Source organism: Gymnogyps californianus, chromosome 11 (genome assembly GCF_018139145.2).
Source record: "Gymnogyps californianus isolate 813 chromosome 11, ASM1813914v2, whole genome shotgun sequence".
Classification (NCBI taxonomy): Eukaryota; Metazoa; Chordata; class Aves; order Accipitriformes; family Cathartidae; genus Gymnogyps; species Gymnogyps californianus.
Genome location: NC_059481.1, coordinates 16,346,311 through 16,366,952, shown reverse-complemented (window position 1 = coordinate 16,366,952; position 20,642 = coordinate 16,346,311). Strand labels below are relative to the sequence as shown.

Genomic DNA, 20,642 nt, shown 5'->3' with positions numbered 1-20,642 from the left:
GCAACAACAGGAGGTGGAAACAGACAGCTGTGCAGGGGAGGAAATGGTGATATAAATACATGTTTAATTGCAGTTTAATTACAATTACTTACTAGGCAAAGTTTATTTAAATGCAGTGTAATTAGAGTGAGACCTTGATTTAATCACAGTCTTATCAGATACGGTTACTACTATTTTCCTTCGCTTCCTCCTCCTCCACCTCCTCTTGCATTCCCTCTCCTGAACTTGCCCAAGGAAATTAAAAGCCAAGGCTTGAAGTAAGCAGAAGGTATCCATCTTGGAAAGTTTTCAGTTTCCTGAAAATTCAATTGCCAGGTGGCTACCAGCCCAGAATTTTCTCCCTGGAAATTGTGAAACCCCCACTCTGTCCTGGCAAGCCGTTATTCTTCCTTAGCAGCTAATGATAATGGATCCTCATTAGCTGGGAATGACTTATCACGAATATAATTCATCACTGATGGCAGACCTCATAACCCATCTGCTCACAATGAGTAAATTATATAGCCCAGTCAGACGAGATGGATTGTTCTTTCTGATCTACCTTTGGAGTGTCTCCACATCCTGTTCCAATCAGTACATACTTTGTCTTCACTCCATGATCTAGGTGAACATGAGGAGAGACATTTGGGCAAAACCTCTTGAGCAAGTGACCTCTGATCTCATCATTCACCATTTTCCCTCTTCCACTGCTGCTTCTTCCTATGCTCCTTGCCATGAGTCTGGGCATGGCAGTGGCTTACTTCTTTAGCAGACAAACACTAACATCAGACATCTCCTGTGGACTTATTGATACATTGCTCCTGTATGAAAACTTTCCTCACTCTAATTATTATAGTATATATATCAGCTCATTCATGGATGTTGCATCTTTAAAACACTATTAAGCAGTCCCAACCAGAATAGGAAAGGGGAATGATAGGTTATTCTTCTGCCTTCTCATTAGAGGGCTGCATTGCCTCCTCTCACCTTCTTCCCTAAGGGTTAGTCATCATGTGGCTGATAGCCACTCCTGAGAGCACAGTTATTCCCATGCTTCACCACGAAGAAGCTGAGGCACAGAATAGTAGTCATAGCTGGTAGTCTACATAGATGTGGCAGACTGGTGGGAGGGGAAATATGCACAGCAATTTGCCAAAAACACATGGCAAACTGGTGGTCAGGCTGGGAGAAGAGTCTCTAAAAGAGCAGGGATTCAAATATTCCTTTTTGTTCTGCTACTTGAGTCTCTCTTCGTATTGCCTGTACATTGCTTTGAACTGAAATAAATTTGAGTATTTCCACTTGCCCCTGTGAAATACACATCACATTTCTACATACTGATATTATCCCAAACATTTGTTAGAGAAATCTTACAACCCTCTACAAAGACAGATAGCATAAATTCTGAGGTGTGCCAGGCATTTTGGTGCAGAGGAATGGTGTCCAGTCAAACACAGTGCCAGCCCTTGGCAGGCAATTCAAATTTCTATCACTGCCTCAGCTGACAGCTACCACTGGGGCCCAAATATTTTTGCTTCCATTTAGGAATCTCTTGTCCCTGCTCTTGGACAATTCTGGAGAAGGTCTCCAGAGGTTCTTTACTCTCCAGGTGAAATCTGGTTCCCCTCTGAAGTCCATAAGCTGTGAGCAAGTTTGCTGACTTCAGTGAAAATATCATTTGCTCCTTCCATGTCAATACCAGTTAATTCATGTTGCCTGACTTTGCATCTGTCTCAGTCTTTTTTCCAGCAGGTCTAAACAAGGGAAAGAGTTAAATCTATCCATAGAACTGTGAAGCTGTTCATTAATTACTGCATATTTTATTCTGCCATTGAACCATACTGGCCCTGCCTAAAGAAGAATTATGAACTGCTGGGGTCTTTGCTCAGGGAACCAAAACCAGGGACATGGAAACTTTTCCCTCCCTCCTTTTCTGTCATAGTTTGGTCTGCTTTCTTTCGTTCTCCTCCCCCCCCACCCCTGCTCCTGACATTTTAACAGACTCTCTGATCACTGCCAGGTGACCTGACTATCTTTTGTACCATTCTTGTCACGATTCTTCTGGATGAGAAAAAAGTAGGAAGAAAAAAAGCAAGAAGAGGTTTTAGTTTTTACTGTCCTTCCATTCCTGACCCTGAGAGCATGTACCTCTCCATCTCGTTCAGACTGGTGCTCTTGGTGGGGAGGAGATCTCTCCTCATCATAGGCTTTCTAAGAGCTGAGAGTCACTGAGTCTTTCATACCCCGTGAAGTGGGTAAATAGGCTGTGAAACCTATTTAACCTGTTGTGCTAGGCCTTGCATTGCAGATCACAATAAATCACACAGAGCCAATTGGATTTTTTTCCCCCTGCTTTAATATTGATTTGGCAGTGAATTTTTAATAGGGAGGGACTTTCGCTTGTCATCCTGAGAATGCCAAGTGGGCAAAAGAAGGGAAGGGACAAACTTAGAGGAATGGATGCAAAACGTTGGAGGAGAGAAGAGAGGAAAGATGGGAGGAGAAAAAGGGAATGGGAAAGGGGGAGGAGAACAGGGAAGCAATAGTCACTGCAGCATCTTTGAAGATTAGTTTCTCAGGTAACAGCAGCTTAGTGCAGCTCCCTGCCCTCACAGCAGTGAACAGTTCACACACAGCAGGGAAGCAAATAAACCTGGGAAAGAGTCTTTGACCCAAAGGTACTTGTACCCTTCCAGAGTTCATTTCTCACATCTAGCCTTTCCGTCAAAACAAATAAATTAATCGGTGATTTGTGAGCTCAATTTGGCAAAAAAAGGAAACTATGGTTGTGGTCCAAAATCCATAATTGCGCTTTGGTGCTGTGTGTGACTGAGAGAAAGGGATAAGAGTCACTACGGAGAGACAGATACCATTGACTAGATACAGAGATGGTGTAGAGAGATACATACAGCAAGTGCCTCAGATAGATGACGAGCATTAGATGGAGTGGATATATAGTTAGAGAGATGGATACCATGAGTACACATGGGAAAATACCTTGTACAGACATACTGTGAATAGATGTTGCAGGAAGAGGCATATTGTTAGATAGACGGACACTGTCTGGGGAAAATGGGTAAGGCAACAAGTAATGCTGCAGCTAGGCACATAAAGATTGATTCTGTTGATAAATAAATTCTATAAATAAATACTACAGAAAGATATTTCAGTAGCCTGCCATCTATGAATATTTGACACACACATCTAAGAAACTGCACAGTACCTCATCCAAAATAAACATAACCAAGCAGCTACTTGATAAGTATGCGATCATACTGTTTAAACATTTAAAAGATGTTAGCGGCTGCAGCAAAACCAGCAATTTATCACCCGATTCAAAGCTCGTTTCACCCTGACGGACACATCATTGATGGCCTGGCAACAGCACGGCAGAAAAGGCCAGGCCAGCAGGTAGACAATTAAGTGCTGAAGTAACATTGGATAAGTAAGTGGGAAAATACAGTGTTTGGATCTCAGAATTGGAAATAGGCCACAATCTGGGTACAAGCTTCCCATCTTGTATCCAGGCTTACCAAGGGATGACACATTTCAAAATAATTTCCACCACTATGTTGTACTGGCCCAAGGCTGACCTTATGGGTTTGTCTGTCCCATGCTGCTGTTATAACCCCACAAGCCCCTGTAGGGAGCTCCATTCCCAGCTCTCCTCAGCTACCTTACTGTCCTCAGCGAGCAGTCGAAAGTCCTGCTACTGAGCGAGTGTCCTGGCAGCAGTGCAGAACATCCTGTTCTCCTGTAATAGGCTTTGGGCAAGGGTTGTCGTCTACACGGATGCCTATTCCTGCTGAGGCTGTCAGGCTTACTCCTACACCTGGCAGATGCTGCTCAAATTGAGAGCCTTTCCAGGGAGGCAGATCCTGTTTTGGTTCCTGTGGTCAGCAGTCTTGAGGACTGCCAGAGTACGAGGCGTCTGAGGAGTGAATGTACTTTCATACTTTACATCTTTTCACCCTCACTGTCTCTGTCCTAGCTCACCTCAGGCCTCTCCTGAGCCTCACAGAGGGCCCATTTCCTTGCTGTGATCTAGACAGAGGCTTTCAGTATTCCCACTGAATGGACTTCTGTACCAGCTACTCTTTGGTTCACCTCTGTAACCACCTTTCTACGCTGTGCTTTGGCAGGATCTTTCCTTTTGTTGATTGCTCAGCCCCATGTCAGGGATGCTCATTTTGGGGCTATTGGTCTCTACTTAGCATGTGTTATCACACTGCCCTTGGAGCAGACAAGCTCCTTCTCGGGGCGCTCCAGGCTGCTGCTAATGCTGCTTGTCCAGCACAGTCCACCTGTGCTCTGAGCCCTCTGAGAGTTCATGATGCACCTCAAAGTCATTCTGGCATATGCCAGAGCTGGTTAGCTCGGTTCATTTCCTCTCTGACTTAAACATGCAGGTCCACAGCAATGGAAAGACAAGCACATTAACCTCTGCTCTTCTCCTACAGCACCTCCTCCCCACTACAGTTAATGCTTTAAAACAGTCCTAACGCCAAACTTTGATTTCAGTTCTTGCTATCACAGGCATTATATTAGGTATATGTTTTATAAATCATTCAATCTAACACACACGTGTAAAGTCTCACAGAAAGAACTCCACAAACTGTCTTTTAGCTTGCTATGGATGCTGCCTTCAGGGCCCAAATACTAGTTCGTGGGGAGAAGAGGAGATTATATATATTTTTAATGGCTTCAAACATGAAATTAAATTTGAAATTAGCATTGAACTCTATCATCCATTTCCAGTAATGATGCTTAATGTTATCGTGAGTGAATCAAGTGCTTTACATGGTAGGTGTCAATTGAGTCTTGTTCAGGAAGTTGTCCAAGGGCTTTTGGGTATGACATGCTGGGTAAGTGATTAAAACCCTGTCAGGTTAAGCGAGAATAGCATTTTTGGTTTTCTTCTCCCCCCTTCATTTCAATCTTTCCTAGCAGCCAGTTTCTATCTCTAAGGATATATCTTGTAATAATAATTGCTTGTTATCAGTGGATATTTTCCAGTACAGCGAAGATATCTAAATCCAAAGTTTCCAACAGAGGAAATTGATAGATCTGAGTTTAAGGAGTGTTAGGTCAATCCATCTCAAAGGACACCCTCTGTAAGAAGTGAAATGTTAGGCATTTCCTGGCTATAGGGAGTAGCGTGGGAGAAGGGTATGCCAGGCTTCTGAGGGGCAGACCTTGAAAGCAGCAAGGGAATAGATAGCTCAGGAAATTTTCTTCTTCCTTGATTGTCTCCCCGCAGACTTCTCTTGCATTGGAAATGTCTAGCACAGCACGAGAAGGTGGAAGGAAGCATCTCTCTGAAGCTAGAGCTATTGGTTTGTTGTGCCTGGCTTTGCTCCTCCATCATCACAGATCTTTGGACATATGATTTACCCATTTTGCTTAATAAATTCACCCTCAGCAGCTTAGGTTAATATGACCCTAATTGTGTGAGTGGATTTAATTCTGGGCTTTTTTCTCCTAAACTCATAGGAGACAGTTACAGTAAATACGTGTGTGTCAGAGAAGGCAACCAGCAGGATCTGTGCTGTCTTTCACTGAGACCTGTTGCTAGGAGCATGGCTGAAAAAGGCTGCCCAAGAGATACTCTGGGTCGGTGTATACAGCCTCTCTGACCTTGCTCTGCCACTTCCCAAGCCCTGTGCTTTCCCAGAGCTACACAAGCAGGCACCACTCTTCCAGGAGCGCCTGCAATTTGCACCATGCCTTGCCATAGTGCCCATCTGTGGAGTAAGTGTGTAAGGCTGACATGAGAAGTGCCATAGCCTCTCACTCCTGTTGTAATTGTCATCGAATGATTGTCATTGCACAGCAATCCTTTCTCACTAGCAAACCAAGAAATAGTCTGAGTATTAAGCATTAGGGATCTAGGCCTTGCACCTTTGCCAAGGTTTAACACAGGGCATATTTCTTATATCTTTCATTCCTTAACATTGTTGCACTGGCTGTTCACTGAATTTAGAGTTCTTCGCTTTCTGTTCTAAAAACAACAAGATTTAAAGCAGTGTTGTTCCCTGCCTCAGAAATGGCTGCAAAATTAGCGGTGAATGATGCTGTTCAGGAGTTCAGCTGCTCAGCTGGGATGTGCCGGTGCAACTCCATGCACATCAGCAGCCCTTCTCATGATAAATCATCAGACTGCTTCCCTTTTCAGAAAGCAGTATGGGGTGTTTCAGGCTGCAAAGCTTGTATGTAAAGTAAATGCATTGTTATTTAAAAGTGATTCATATTGTTGGGAAGCCCAGAAAGAGAAGCTGATTGGTGGGTAAGCAATGGAGTGTAATAGCCCTGAGAAAACTGCTGTGTAATAACAGCTTTGATTCCTTGCAGGATAAAACTGTATAATGTTGCCATCCTTCCTGTACCTTTCATGTGTACAGCACTTCATATACACTAAGTGTATTACTTTGTCATCTGGACTGATAGCTGGTCTGATCGTCCTGGGCTTTGCTAGTCTGCTTGTGAAAAGTATGAAGTTTTCAAACAAAGTTTTAGGCTTAAGGTAACATCTAAATTATAGATTTCTGAAATCGCCTTGGCAGTGTTTCTTGATAGGCTGTTTTTTGAGCTAAGCTGATAACCCCTCTTGCCTCAGAGATCCTTTTTTTCTCCTTGATACTGAATTGCCTGTATCATGCACCATTAAATCTGACACAGTTTATCTGCAGGTTGGCTGTGCAGAAAAGGAGAAAGTCCAGCGTAAGCCTGGCAAACTCAGGGTAAAGTCAGCGGCAGTCTGACTTGGCTGCCCCTGCTCTACCATCCTATTATCTCTGCCATTCCGAGCGCCCGGGTTCTTCAGCAGCATGCAGTGTTTTTTTAAGGGGTTGTGTGTTACTGACACTAGAAATGTTATCGCAGGGGTACCTATGTAAAGCTGGTGCAGAAAAAGGTATGTAGAGCAAATGATGCCATCATCATTTGATGGAGAAGAAGAAACAAGAGATTCTATCACAGTGCACAGCAGTCAGGAACCCTGATGCATTCATGAATATAACCTTCCCAAATGCATCCCCTCTGTAAAGCATGTATGTATATTCTAGCACTTGGATTTGTGCTGTTTGTACTGGCAAATATAATTTTTGTGGGCTTTTTCAGTGCCTTGGGGGACAATTCATGAGCCAGAACAACTCACAATCTGGTCTTTTCCTGGTGTTTCAGTTCCTGGAAGACAGAATCCACCATGAGAAGAGCAGATGCCACTTTATTTTGGTGCAATAAGCAGCTTCCTGAAGCAAAGAGACAAAATGAGGAGCTAGGAAAACATAAATACAAAGGCAAATGCCAGGAAATACAAGATTTCCTGACTAATGAGGTTTTCAGGTCCAGTGGAACCAGCATGCACAAGTCCTCAGCCTTTGTTTCCTCAAGTTGGCTGGCTGGCTTTTTCTGCTAGACAGGCTAGCTGGACAGCTTAAAATCAGAGGCCAGACTGGGTACAGAAAATCTGGCAGCTCACGACAATTTCTTTCCCATCTGAATAATCTTGCCTTCACTTTTATGACTTCAGTTGTTTTCAGTACTGCAGGAGTTGCAATGTTTCTCTTTGAAATATGACCTGGCAGCTGATCCTTGGTATTACTGAGCACCTCTCTCTCCTCCTGATGTCAGCAGGAGTCCTACATCCTCATCATTCCTCCAGCTAAACTCTTCATTCCTGTCTGGCAGAATCATGAACGCTCACTTCTTTCCCTAATGGATCTGGAAACTTCCTATTTTCTTTACTGAAGTCTTGGTTTGCTGAGAGGAGGTTTTGGACCAGACTCACCAAGGTTATTAAGCACCTATTTTCTTACTGTTTTCAGCAGAGAGAAAGGCACTTACATGGAAGAGGCAGTTAAACAGCTTTGCACCCTCATTCAGACTAGACAGGTGATGGAGGGCTTCAGACACACCCTGGCTCTGCCACCGTGCCGTAAGCTTGCCAGCCAGGTAGAGTGATGGAGCCTTCTGTGTCCATGTTATTGGGGAATTGGGGCAAAGAGAGAAAAGCAGTTTGCTCAAAGTGACTGCGAGCCCACCGAGCGTAGAAGCCGTATCTTTCAAAACCAAGTGTTTTAACCTCATGATTCAATTTTCCCTTGATGCACAGTGCGACATATCTTTTCAGTCACTTACTCTGCACACAGGAACTGACCTTTTATCATTTTTGGTTGTAAATCAGAGAGTGACGTTAAATGCTCAGGGTGGTTCTCTATGAAGTGATTGTTTCACTGCTCTGCAAGCTGTGCTCTAATTTGCCCCGTCCATCCAAATACATGTCTTATTTTAATTAAATGAATACTTTTGTCAGTTTATATTGCTTCAGCTTTCACTCAGAATATGCTTGCTTCTGTGAAGTGTTAGATTTCTTTTAAGAATTTTAGTGGGAATCTTTATATGCATATATAAATATACACACACATATTCACACACAGAGAAAGTAAGAAAATGTAACTGCAACTTTCAGATAAACACATAGAACATTTTGGCAGGCATTTGAAAACTGATTTTTATAAAATATTCAGGAAATACTCATGTTAACTATGATTTTAAAAACTGTTTCCTGCTGGGAATTGATAGATGCTACAAGCTACAAATGGATTCATTTGAAAACAGAATCTCACTGTCATACAGGTGAAACGTTATTAAATACCTATAACAGGAACACAGAAAAGTATTAGGAGATCTATTGTACAACAAACAGCAATGGCAACTTTTACATGTGCTTTACTATGTTGTTTTTGCAAGGCGATGCCGTCTCCTTAGATCAGAGCAAATGGTTGTTGTTTTTCCTCTTTCCTCTGTTTACTGGGAGTCATGTGTTCCTGGCTGGTAGGTCCTTCTGGCATGAAGAATCCTTTTAAACCCTGTTTGAGTTCTGAAGTAGGAAGAAGGTGGTGCTTCATGTTTGTGTCGGCCCTCCATGCCTATTGTTTTTCTTGTGTGCTAAACCACTAAAATTCATCCTTGCAATTCCTGACAGACAAATTTTAGGAGGCAAGGAGACCATAATGAAGTATTTGCTATTCTTCATGAAACAACTGGCAGGGCTTTGGCAAGATCAAGGAATTAGCAAGAGTTGCCACTTATATGCTGTAGCTGACATTTTTTGTTGTCCTTAACGGAGTCCAAAGCATATGCAAATCAGCTGCATAATGAGTGAGGTTAAGCAAGGGTTTGGATTTGGTTCCATATGGTGTTAAAAACATAATTGATCAGAATGTTTTGAAATATATTGAACACGAGTGTTCAGATTTGTTTTATCTGAATCTCATTATGTCTGAGAAAAGATTTAGAATGAGGGCAGAGGCTGAAGTTTTAACCTGGATCTATTATCGGTTTTCTATGATCACACATACTTCATCAGATGTTTCTGCTATAAACCCCACTTCAATTTGCTTTAAAGGCAAGATAGATTTCTTTGACCTTGCCTTCTCTGCATTTTATTCTTATGGATATACACACACACACACACACACAGTCTCTCTCTCTTTCCTAATTGTAATATCAACTAAACACACTTGTTCTCTGCAGGAAAGGACGAGACAACAAAAGTTACATATTAGTCTCAGAACTTTTTACACTACAGGAAGTTTCTCAGGTCAGTTATGATGAACATCCCTAGAATGAGATGAATAACTTTTAGGAGGATTATGATTTTGCAGATTTGTGTTGGATTCATTTCAAGAAATCTGTGATAACATAGGACCTTGTAGAGATGAAGTTACTTTGAGAGGTGACCATGTTGACTGATGTCCGTCAGCTGGAACCTCTTAGGCTTCAGTGCTTTGCCATCATGTTGGCCTTAAATTAATTGTTTTCAGTATGCTCCAGAAACTGTTTTCTGTGACCCTTAAGCTGAGATTTGCCTGAAGGCTTTCCTTAAAAGCAGAATTCAGTGGTAAACCAGCTGTTGAACCCCCACATGGTGCCATACCCTCTGTGCTCTCTGGACATTCCAGAACCAGAATAATTCTTTTACCAGAGCTCAATACTTTTAGTCCCGGTCATTGTTTACCCATTTGCAGACACATGATTGTGAAAGAAAAAAGAGCTATGCAGGAGGATTTCTAAAACAGTCATTCCATACTTTAAAAGGTACAAGAATGAGTCAGGTTCATGTGGAATAGGAATATGTCCATATTTCCTTACTGAGAATCCAAGATCTTAACTTTTGCCCCACAGTCTTGCTTTTAGCTTCTAGTGTAAGCTCTCAAATAGCTGATGATAACACTTTATGTTTTAGACAACCATTTCTACCTGCCAGTTGACCATCCTAATATATCTCAAGTCCTACCCAGATGGTTTAAGTCCCCCTTCAGGTGACCTGCTGCTTTGTCAACACTCACCTGAAGACTAGAGTCAAAGAACTGGTTTGTCCTGGTCAGTAGCCAGCTCTTTCCCTGAGGTTGTTTCCACTTGAATGCAATAGCATCAAGGTACAGTGATCATCTATTGTTATCTCTCAGCTAGCTGTAGGACTATCTCCTGAGACCTCCTATGTCTTGTAATGAAAATTGTGCTCTGAATACAGAGCAAACCATGTAATTGTGTGGAAGCGTAGGTGTGTAGGTGTCTGAGTATATGCATATATACGTATATGTGTATCATTTATCTATCTGTAAGGAAAGATAGATAGGGGATGGTGATCTACTTTGTGTGCTTATACAGACATATTTACATATACACACACATATACGCATCTATCATAGATTCTCTGAAACATCAGAGTGCTTATGAGTGAAAAATAGATTTTCACAAAGAAAAGCTAGCAACCAAGAGGTTTCCTTCTCCTCAAAGGGGTATAGTGGTTGGAATTTAGTCATTTACAGCAGTTATTAGTTCAGTCAGGTAGTTAGATGTCTATCTGTCATCTGGTATGCAAGCAAACATTTGCATGCTTAGTTATCTGACCCCAAAAATACCCTGTACATAAAACAGATATGTAACTAAAACATAGTCTAGACATGACTTGGCCATCTTAAAACATTTTACTTTCAAAATCCCAAATCCTTTAAGTTGCTCAGAGAGAACGAAGGGATATATACATACGGAACTTGGACTTTTGAAATTAAATACATAGAACCAATTACAAAACTTGGATGAAGTCTGTGGAATTATATGAAACAGCACCAAGGGAAAGAAGAACCCAGGAGAACCTGAATGCCTTTACATTATTTATCCTCAGCAGTACAAGTTTTCAGCATCTAAGCCAAAATCTTTCCACATGTCTTTCCCCCCTACAGTGCCAATGTCTCAATTACTGGAAGCACCCAAAAGCAATTACTAGGATTCCAATAATCTTCCTGTATCACTGTGGCTGGACTGCTAAGTATCATCAATAATGTGATTATCATTTTGAGAAAAAATTGCTTGAGGTAGAGACACTGTGAGAAAAGCTCCCAAACACTTTCAAAATCATATTTTCAGCAACTCTTACATTATTCAGTGTCCTAATGAGTTCTGGTAGTCTTAGTAAATACCTTCCCACACAGGGGGACTTGACTGCTCATATTTCCACAGGAAGCTTAAGCTGTAGAAAGCCAAAATGTTATCTGTTTTGGAAGCATTTCTTTTGATTCTTAAACTCAGACTAAATCCAAGCCACTGACAGTGCTGCCTGGTGGATGGATATTATCCCATCTATTTTATGTCACCCATCTTTTATTTCCTGTGTTTATCTCCCATTTTTAATGACTATGACAAGATCACAATGGACCAGATTTTAAACCATTTACTGTTAGTTGCTTCATTGGAGCTGGCCATAAATTTATGTTCAGCATAAGACTGCAACATCTAGCCAAAGGTAAATTTGTGTTCCAGGGCTTGAGCTCTGGTGTCCAGGAATTTGGACCAAACCTCAAGATCATAGTGCTGTGCAGATATAGGCAGTCAGGTCTCAAGTTTTCTTCAGGGATGTCTCACGTTGCCAAGGACTTCACACAGAAGCCAGCGCTGAATGCCAATTTTAGGTGAATGAACTGTTCCCTGCTTGTGCAGAGTGGCTGAACTTGTTTGGTGTGACTGAAATTTAGCAGGTTGCCTAGTATGTCTGTAGAGATATAGCCAGAGTTTGCCATGCTTATGCCCATGCTTAGGTTCATCTTTAACTAACTTCTCACCGTAGGTAAGTGGAAACTTTACTCAGTACCCTGATTTAGCTTTTCAGTGCTGATGGGGACGCAGCTGCTTTGTTCATGTCTGCCTTTCCAAGCAGCAGATTTATAGGGTTTTTAGTGTTTTGTCCAAGCCGGGTATTGCACTATGTGAAACAGTGCATCATCGCAAATCAAAGTGAATATACAAGTTCACAAATCTCTCCTGAAGTGCACACAGGATGGTGCTTTCCTGTGCTGAAATGTAAATGTATTAAAGAAAAGAAGAGACAAGACCTAAGAACTGTTGAAGGGTGAGAGAAGGAAAACTGATTATCTTTGGGGTCTGCACCAACTGTCGTAGCTCCATTTCATGGCTGACTTGTATCTGTTCAAGTTAGTGAGTTTTATTAACGCTTACAAGCAGACAGCTATAAGAATGCTAAAGATGCACTGTTAGCCCTGCACTGATATATGGATTGGTTCTCCATTAGGAAGAAATTAATCATTGTTCATAAGACCGAATCCACAGCCTTTGGCTTCTCACCAGCTTTTCCATCCTGCAAGTCTAAAGACCATCTTGTGAATTTTATTGGTTAGCGTTAGAAACATGCTTGGATTTGAACTGAGGTATCTGGAATCCAGGAATGTCATGTAATGTCAAGCTAGTACCCTTCAAATGGGAGAAAAATGCCTGCTTGTCCTCTGTGCAAATATATCTTTCACAGAAAGATCAAAGCTGTACCAATGACATGGTGTAATTCAATTAAATGCAGTTCTTCCTGTTCATACAAGGCTTTTCAGTTTCCCAACCATGTGTAATGAGAGGTGTGTACTCAACATTTCCTCTGCTCTTACAGCAGTCATCAGCCATCTTCTCACCAATAATGAGAATGGAAACAGTCATTCCTGAGGAGACTAAGAGAGTTTCTGCTAGATGCAAGTAAAATGCTGTCCAGGGCTAAATTGTTGCAAGCCTGAATGAACATTAGGGGACAGTATTGGCCAGGAGTCAGCCTGTTTCTTGCTCTTCATGCTCTCCCTTTATTTACAAGTTGTCTTCCCTTCTCTCTAAATGATGAAGCCCCACTTGCTCCTTACTTATCTAACTGGTGCACCAGACATCCATTTTTAATCTCACCAAATCAATTATAAATATTCCAGCCTACAATTACCCTGGGAACTCCTGAAAATCTAATTAGTACGAGTCTTAGCAATGAATTACACCTTTCTCTTGGCTATTTGCAGCAGGAAGGAAAAAAACCCCACAACCTACACTCAAAACAAGACCAAACATCTCTCAGCCATAGCAAACAGAATTCAAGGCGGTGTTTAATTATGTTCGTATTGTTCGTGAAAGGATGGGCCATGGTGGGCTGAAAGCCAGGGCACCTGGCGTTACCTCGGGCTTAGCATGCATTTTCTCAGGAGACGTTGTAAGATGCGAAAGTCCTTGACAAAGAGTCTTTGGAAAGGGAAATCTCACGGGAGCCTACAAAGTTCATATCATTATTGTTTACTGTGTAGCAACAAAGGAGGCGAATGCAATAGTTCTTTAAGCTGGAGCCATCTTGCATCAGTACATAGCTGATCCTCTCCCTTGGCGAGGTCAGGGACTACACAGAGCCTTGTCTGGCTTTTCTGAGGTGGGAGGGGAAGCCAGGCTGCTCTCTGGGGAGCTCCTGAATTGCAGAGATGAAATTAGAGTCATTACAAGGTGTGCACCACACCTTGTAGCAAGTGAATCAAGACGCAAAGGGCAGACTAAAGCCCTTCTTCATTGGCAGCTTGTTGTTGTAGTGTATTTCTTACAGGTGTAATTACCTGAAAGCATCATAGTGGTTTCATTTATGTCCTAAAATACTACTTTATGAAGCTATTAAAGGCAAAATTATGCTCTGGGATAACTGCAAATGCGGCTGCTTAAGATTCATTTTAGATTCATTACAAGACTTCAGAAGCAGTGTTCCTGTAAAATACTTTTAATAAAACATATGGATTCCTCAAAAGCAAAACTGTGCAAGACCACACACCCTTTTAGATTTGGTAATGTAGGTGGAATTTTAATGTCAAAAAAAAGAAGGGCAAGGCAATCCCAATTCACTGCAGAGAGGGCAGCATATCTTTAAAAGCTGCAGGACACTTTACTTACCAGCACGTACATAGGTGTTCATACAATTGGTAAAATTTTGTTGGAAAAGAATGAGAGATTCCCCTTCTGCGCAGGCAATAACTGTGGTCAGGGAAATTGCTGGGGCCTCCAATCCCTGCTTGAGTGCAGAAAAAGCGCACCCTTCTTTCAGGTGAATGCTGTAATTGCTGAGAACTTGGCCTGCTTAGGTCAGACATAAATCTTTTTTCTGTTTTCTCTTCTCACAGGGAATGTCTGATATCTTGAAAAATTTCAAGAAAGCCATTTCCTGTCTTATTTAGTCTATGAACTGTATCAGAAATGTGCTCGGCTCATTATACACAGCCACATCCCTGCCTTGGGCAGCTTCCAAAGGATTGGGACATATGATGGAGAGAAGGTTTAAGGAAAGGAGAAAATAGGGTTACAGAGAGGGTGATTATGGAGCTACTCGGATGTTATTTTTCACTGCAGAGAGAAGATGAAGATATGTTTGCTTGTTTGTTGATACATTCTTCACAGGGAGTCGTTGGTATGTCCATGACCAGCAGTGGTCCCCAGACTTGGCTTTTTTCTCCTTTTTGTGTGAAGCATTTAACCACTCACTTCCAGTTTCGCTCTGGCAAGACTGCAGCAAATTTCACAAGAGTGAGAAGAGCAATATGAAAAAAAGTAAATGCTCCATTTCCTTCTCTAACGCACTGCAACAGCGAGGCCTGTCAAGTGAAGGTCAAGCAGCAACCCTGAACAATAGTCACAGATTCCCTAAGAGGGACAGTTGTCAGTGCCTGTTCTTTCCAGCAGAAAAAATAAAACACATTTTATTTTGAGCCAGTCAGTAGAATATACAGAGAGTGAGTGACCTGCCACACAAGCAAAATGTAAGTGAAAAATCTCGAGAAATTACTTAGGAAACCTCTAGTTTTTCTCCATGCCCTGGAAGGGTATGCACAAGTGAAGGAGAATTATGTATGGAAGAGACATCACCAGTCATCCCCATGTACAGCATGTAGCTATAGTTATTAACCACAACTATAGACTGTCTTTTCTTATGTGCAGTTCAGCAGGACAGCTGGCTTGCAAGGTTCCTGTCCAGCTGTGACCTAAGAGGTAGGCTGACTTAGAATGAGGGGTTTGCAGGAGGCACCTGAAAGGAGTGTTTTCCAGTCATACCAGAAAGTTCCAGTTATGCTGACATGTATGGAGGGACTGGGCTCCCTCCTCTTTCTCCTCATATTAAGTCTCAAAAAAACAGAATTATTTTACAGGGTACCAAAGCTTGCTTGCCTTCCAAAACCAAGCAAACAAACAAACGCACCCACATAGAAAAGGAGAACTAATTAAGATCAAGTCATATCTCAATAAATATGCAAATTAAAAATCAAAACAAAGAAATTCCATTTATCACATCATAAAGTTGCAAATTGCTGTTGTGGCTCCCGTCGGCTGGAATAGATGAGGGCTACAAAGCCATAGGTTTTGAATTAGTAGATCAACCAACATGCGTACATGTTTTATTGTGATAGCTGGGGGACTGTTGGCTGTAGATATATTACCAGCCTTCCCTCCCCCTCTTCTGTACTGCATTCACGTTCAGTGGTATACATAGACTATATTTGTCTTGGAGTTCTCTAATGTAATGTCATTGGTTTTCCTCATTGTTTACCTTTTGTAAGACAACATCATTATTCTTTGCTAAATCTGTTTCATGTCCCCTGGGGTTTTTTTCTTTTTATTTTTTGGGGGGGAATTCTTTTGCAGGTTTTAAAAATCAGATAAAAAAATAAACAAACAAAAATGCCAAGAACCTACCCCTAACAAAAAAACCCTACAACTCTGTTGTAAAAGAAAGCAAGCCACACCCTCTGCAATGATATGCAATAGTCCAGATGTTGGCATTTTTGTTCATTACCATGTTTCGCCATTTGCATTCTTTCCTAAAGGAGCTGGTCTTTGTGATGAGGAGAAGCAGCATGTAATGACTTTGGCAGCGTCGTTAGTGGGACTAGCAGGCTCCCCTGCATGCCGCGTGCTGCCACCTCTCCTCTTTCAGAAGAACCTGTAACCTGCTGGTTTGCACTAGCCCATTTGTATTGCTTTGCTATGTATTTTAAGTCTTTCCGCAGCAGAAAGCGAATTATTGGGATGGAAAATTCCATATAGTAGAGAGAGGTAGCTGGTTTGTAGAGTTTGGTAGTGTCATAAAGAGCCTTTCAACTTTTAAGTCACCAGTGTGATTACAGCCTGTGTTGACAACAAGAGGAAGTTGGTACCATCTATTTGCTGTTTGGGAGCTCATTATGTGATTTGTGGTGGTGGCATTGATCCAGTGGGTATCGGTCCAAATCGGAGAAACCACTACTAAGGTCAATGCTAATTGGCTTGCTCGTTCACTGTCACAGCAAAGGAGCAAAGGGCAGAGCAAACTAGGAAGAAAGTCTCCTTTCCTGACCTCTAAACCTGGTGTAGGCACAGCCTCACTTGTGGGGAACCTCTCCCTGCAGCATATCTGCCCAGGTATTGAGTTGTCATGGTCTTGGTGTTTTGTGTCCTATGTATGTATGCACAAAGGGAGAGCTTTTGAAGTCTAGTACAAAGGTTTTATGCATAAATACTTGTCTCCTAAAGACTGTCCCTTCAGTCTTCAATGTAAGAAAATGGCAGTTTTGTATGTTTTTCTCTTTCATTCTCTGTTTGTTGTCTTCTAGATTTCCCTTCCATAGTAAAGTGCTTTTGTGCTAGGAGTCATTTTCTCCTTTTTGTCAGAAATCCAGTCCTAAAATCATTTAAGTTATCAAAAAATTCAGAAGGTCCTCTGTTATTGGATTTCCCAGCTTTAAGTAATAATAGGGACTTTTTTTTTTAATTGTTATCCTGTTAATGCAAATGTTTGTCCTTCAGTTCCTAGGTTGCAAACTGAATCGTTCCATCTGTAAAATATCAGTGAGTTGGGTGGCAGCTATGCTCTGTCCCAATGGCATTAGCAGCTCCTCCCAAACATACAAGTGTAATATTGAAAGTAGGTAAGCTTTGGTTCTTTTTGATTGCAAAGCCGCAAGAGCAGAGCTTATAAATGAAAAATCTAGTTCCCCTGAGTTTAGTCAGCTTCGAACATTATCATAGGTACTTGGTATCATGGTAATTCATGCCATGCCTGCATATGAAAAAAAAGAAGAAATCAAACCCACTGGTCAGACTCAGTAGAGACCACTGCTTGTTGCTGTTTGTGCTGGGAGGATTGTCCTGGTTTGTTTGTTTTGTTTCATGCCACATACTCAATTTCAGTATGAGTTCTTCCTGACCCAGATTTCTCAGCAGACTGAAGTGGAGCCAGAAACTGTAAAAGTGCATAATTATTCTTTTATTTATTTTTAAGCTGTACAGCTCTATTAAGCTTTCAGAGAATCCTTTATACCCAGCCTTTGAAGTAAACTAAGCCAGAGATCAGCCAGAGAAGAAGTGGGTTGACACTGCTTGTTTCTGCTTGCAGAGTAGTCTGTATACAGTTAAGATCTGGAGTCTCAAAGCTAGGAAAATATTACGCCTTTTTTGGGAGTGCAGAAGAGAGGAGGGATCAATACATCCAACAGCAATACTTTACACCTTTGGTATGTTCTGAAACCTCAGATGCTGGCACTGCTGTGAAACAGCTGAGAGCTGGAAGATTATTCCGGTTACTGACATGTAAATGAGCAGACCACACATTAAAGCTGTATATGCTCCATCTGCCAAGCCATTCATCCTTCCCAACTTGGGACAAATTAGAAACTCTGGCCCAGAGGTGGAAGATTATTATTCCTTTCGCAGTCCCCCGAAGCAATACATTCCCCTGCTTTGAGTCTGATTGAAAACATTGACCTGGAGGTGAAAAACACAGTATCTGTCCCCCCGATTCGCCCAGACTCTGACCCAGGCAGCGTTGAAACCACAGGCTTCTTTCTGGTCTCAAAAAATTACCCAGCCTCTCTCTGGGGCTAAGGGCCAAATGGGAACTAGGCAGCTTGGTAGGAGAAAGACCCTATCCCCCAGAGCCATCTAGTCTGGTGGTTACAATTCTGCCATAAATATTGCATTAGGCTAACCTAATACAATACGTATTGAAAGTAGACATGTAAAGAAAGCTTATGACCATTCCTGTAAGCAAATAGCAGGAGGCTAAGGTGGTGTAACCTACCCTTCTGAGAGCCAAACGACGTAGCTGTGACATCTGTTTAGAGTCTCTCCTCAGCCATTCAGACTTGCCTCTGAATTTGACCCTTCCTCGGGAAGTCAGGCTGTCAAAGCCTTTTCACGCTCCTTCCAAAACACAACCGCTCCTGGTATTTCTGCCCTCCTTGGAGCCAGTGTGCTTGAAGACCCGAGAGCCTCCATTTTTTGTTTGCTCTGCCTCTTGTTAGCAGTGCTCTGAGCTTGCACAGAACAGGAGGAAAAGATGCCAAAGCATTTCAACCACCTGGATTAATTAGGTCTTACACTAAATGTGGAACTACAGCGAGGGGGATGATGATTAAACCAGCAACCTTCTGGAAACTGAATACCTCTTCCTCTACTATATTTCAGCTTCTATAACCTTGTAAGTGCCTCAAGGTGTTGTCTGTATATAAAGCACTCTGTTTCTGGATGAGCAATAGCAATAATAGTGATAACAATAATAATGTGTTTCTCCTGTGAGGTAGGTAAGTATCACTCTTCATTTTACAGATGGTGAAGCAGACACAAAGACATACAAGATCTTGCTTAGTGCCATCTCATGCCTTATTAGCAGAGCCAGGATTGAACCCAGGAAACGCATTTCCCTGTTACTTGCTCTAACCCCCAGACAACACACCCTCCTTTGATGACATCCAGTCTCTTTTGTGATTTTTCTGCAGAAGCTGCAGCAACAGCAGCCTGGAGACTGATGATGAACCTCCTTGTGTGGAAGAAATCGATTATAATACTGACAGTTGCTCTGATGGCGAAGATGACTTCTCGGAGCTAGACCAAGAGATCCAGGAGTGCCTCTCGTGGGTGGAAGGAGAGACAGAAGATGAGGGAGCGACCACAGGACAGACATGCAGCTCTAAGGCTCTCAGGGGGCTCTACATTTCCAGCCAACCAGCATCCAACAGTACGGCTCTCCCTCTGCGTTCAACAGCGCTTGGGGCATACAGTGGGTTTGAGAGCAGCCCCGTGTGAACAAGGCTTTGACTTGCAGAACAGCAAGCAAATGGGTTACTGCTCATATTTGCCTGTTAGCCAGCTTCAGCATCCTTCCCAGATGTGTTGATCCAGTTCTGAATAGAAAATTGACCATATATTTGTGTAATTTGTATACGTACGTATATTGAGAATGACTCCTTATGCTTTGTACACAAGGCAGAGCAAGGGGCCACTGGCCCAGATGGTACTATGTGAGAACATCATCCTTTCCTAAACGTAATCCCCAGTTTCTGCCCCTAGTATGCCTCTAGTATGTGGTTTCATACAGATCGACCTCAGGAATTATACTCTGAGACCAAGGAACCAGAGATGATTCTCCTTTTCCTAGTTTAGGCTCTTATTATGGGAAGCAGCTTTTGCCTGAAAGAGTGACAGTTACTGATGCCCTTGGCCAGAGCTCTCCGTTGCCATTCATTTCTCTTGAGCTGTAGAGCACGTATCTGATTTCTGTCTGATCAGGATTTTTACAGTGTGTTCACCAGGTTGGGTCAGGCTGTGCGTGCTTCTGAGCTGGTCATATCTCAGCAACAGTGTGGGAAATCCAATGTGCCATAGTAAGGAAAGCACCAGTGACAATACAGAGCGGTCCTCGGGAAACCTGGGCTAAATTCACCTCTTTGCTGCACTGGATTGCACTAGTCCTGCGTAATCTCAGTTGAGTCACTTCATGCTTGAACTGATGGGCCCAAGTGTAGAATTTGTTTCACAGATGCCATGAAATTATATTTTCTCTGTGAGACATCCTTCCAGCTAAGAGACTACAGATACACAGTTCATCCTGGGGAAGTAAAGCTACTATTTAAAGCTATTGTGAGTGAGACAGATTTGGGGCATTTTAAGGAGAAAAACATGTTCTCTTGAGGTAGCCAGGGGTCCCCCAATGTTCTGTCAATATATTAGTGATGGTGGCAATATCCAAGAGTGAATTTAGCCCAAGCATGAGTCCAGTGACTGATTATTCTTTGTTGGTTTTATTATGATACCACTAAGGAAACCTAGTTCATGGAACAGGACCCCGTTGTGCCAGACAGTAATGTAGTAGTAGAAGACATTACTGGTAGGTTATATACAGGACATGTTCTACCAGTGACTCCCATAAGGGAGTCAGAACAGCTTCTCCTTTGATCCCCAAATGAAAAAAAAATTAGATTTCTCCTAAAATTGCCTGCAAACACAGATCCCAATTCCTGAGAATCCAACACAGACTGAGAACCCACGCACATGCCCGACAT

The 20,642-nt window shown here is 42.2% G+C and overlaps 1 protein-coding gene across 1 annotated transcript in view; it reads left to right on the top strand.

Annotated features, from left to right (window-relative positions):
- The window catches only part of AGBL1 (AGBL carboxypeptidase 1), a 278,022-nt gene extending 257,904 nt beyond the window's left edge, over nt 1-20,118 (top strand). The window contains exon 23 of the mRNA XM_050903524.1: nt 19,080-20,118. Coding sequence (XP_050759481.1) covers nt 19,080-19,386 — 307 coding nt within the window. The 3' untranslated portion in view covers nt 19,387-20,118. The remainder of the gene's footprint in view (nt 1-19,079) is intronic.
- The last annotated feature ends 524 nt before the right edge of the window (nt 20,119-20,642 follow it).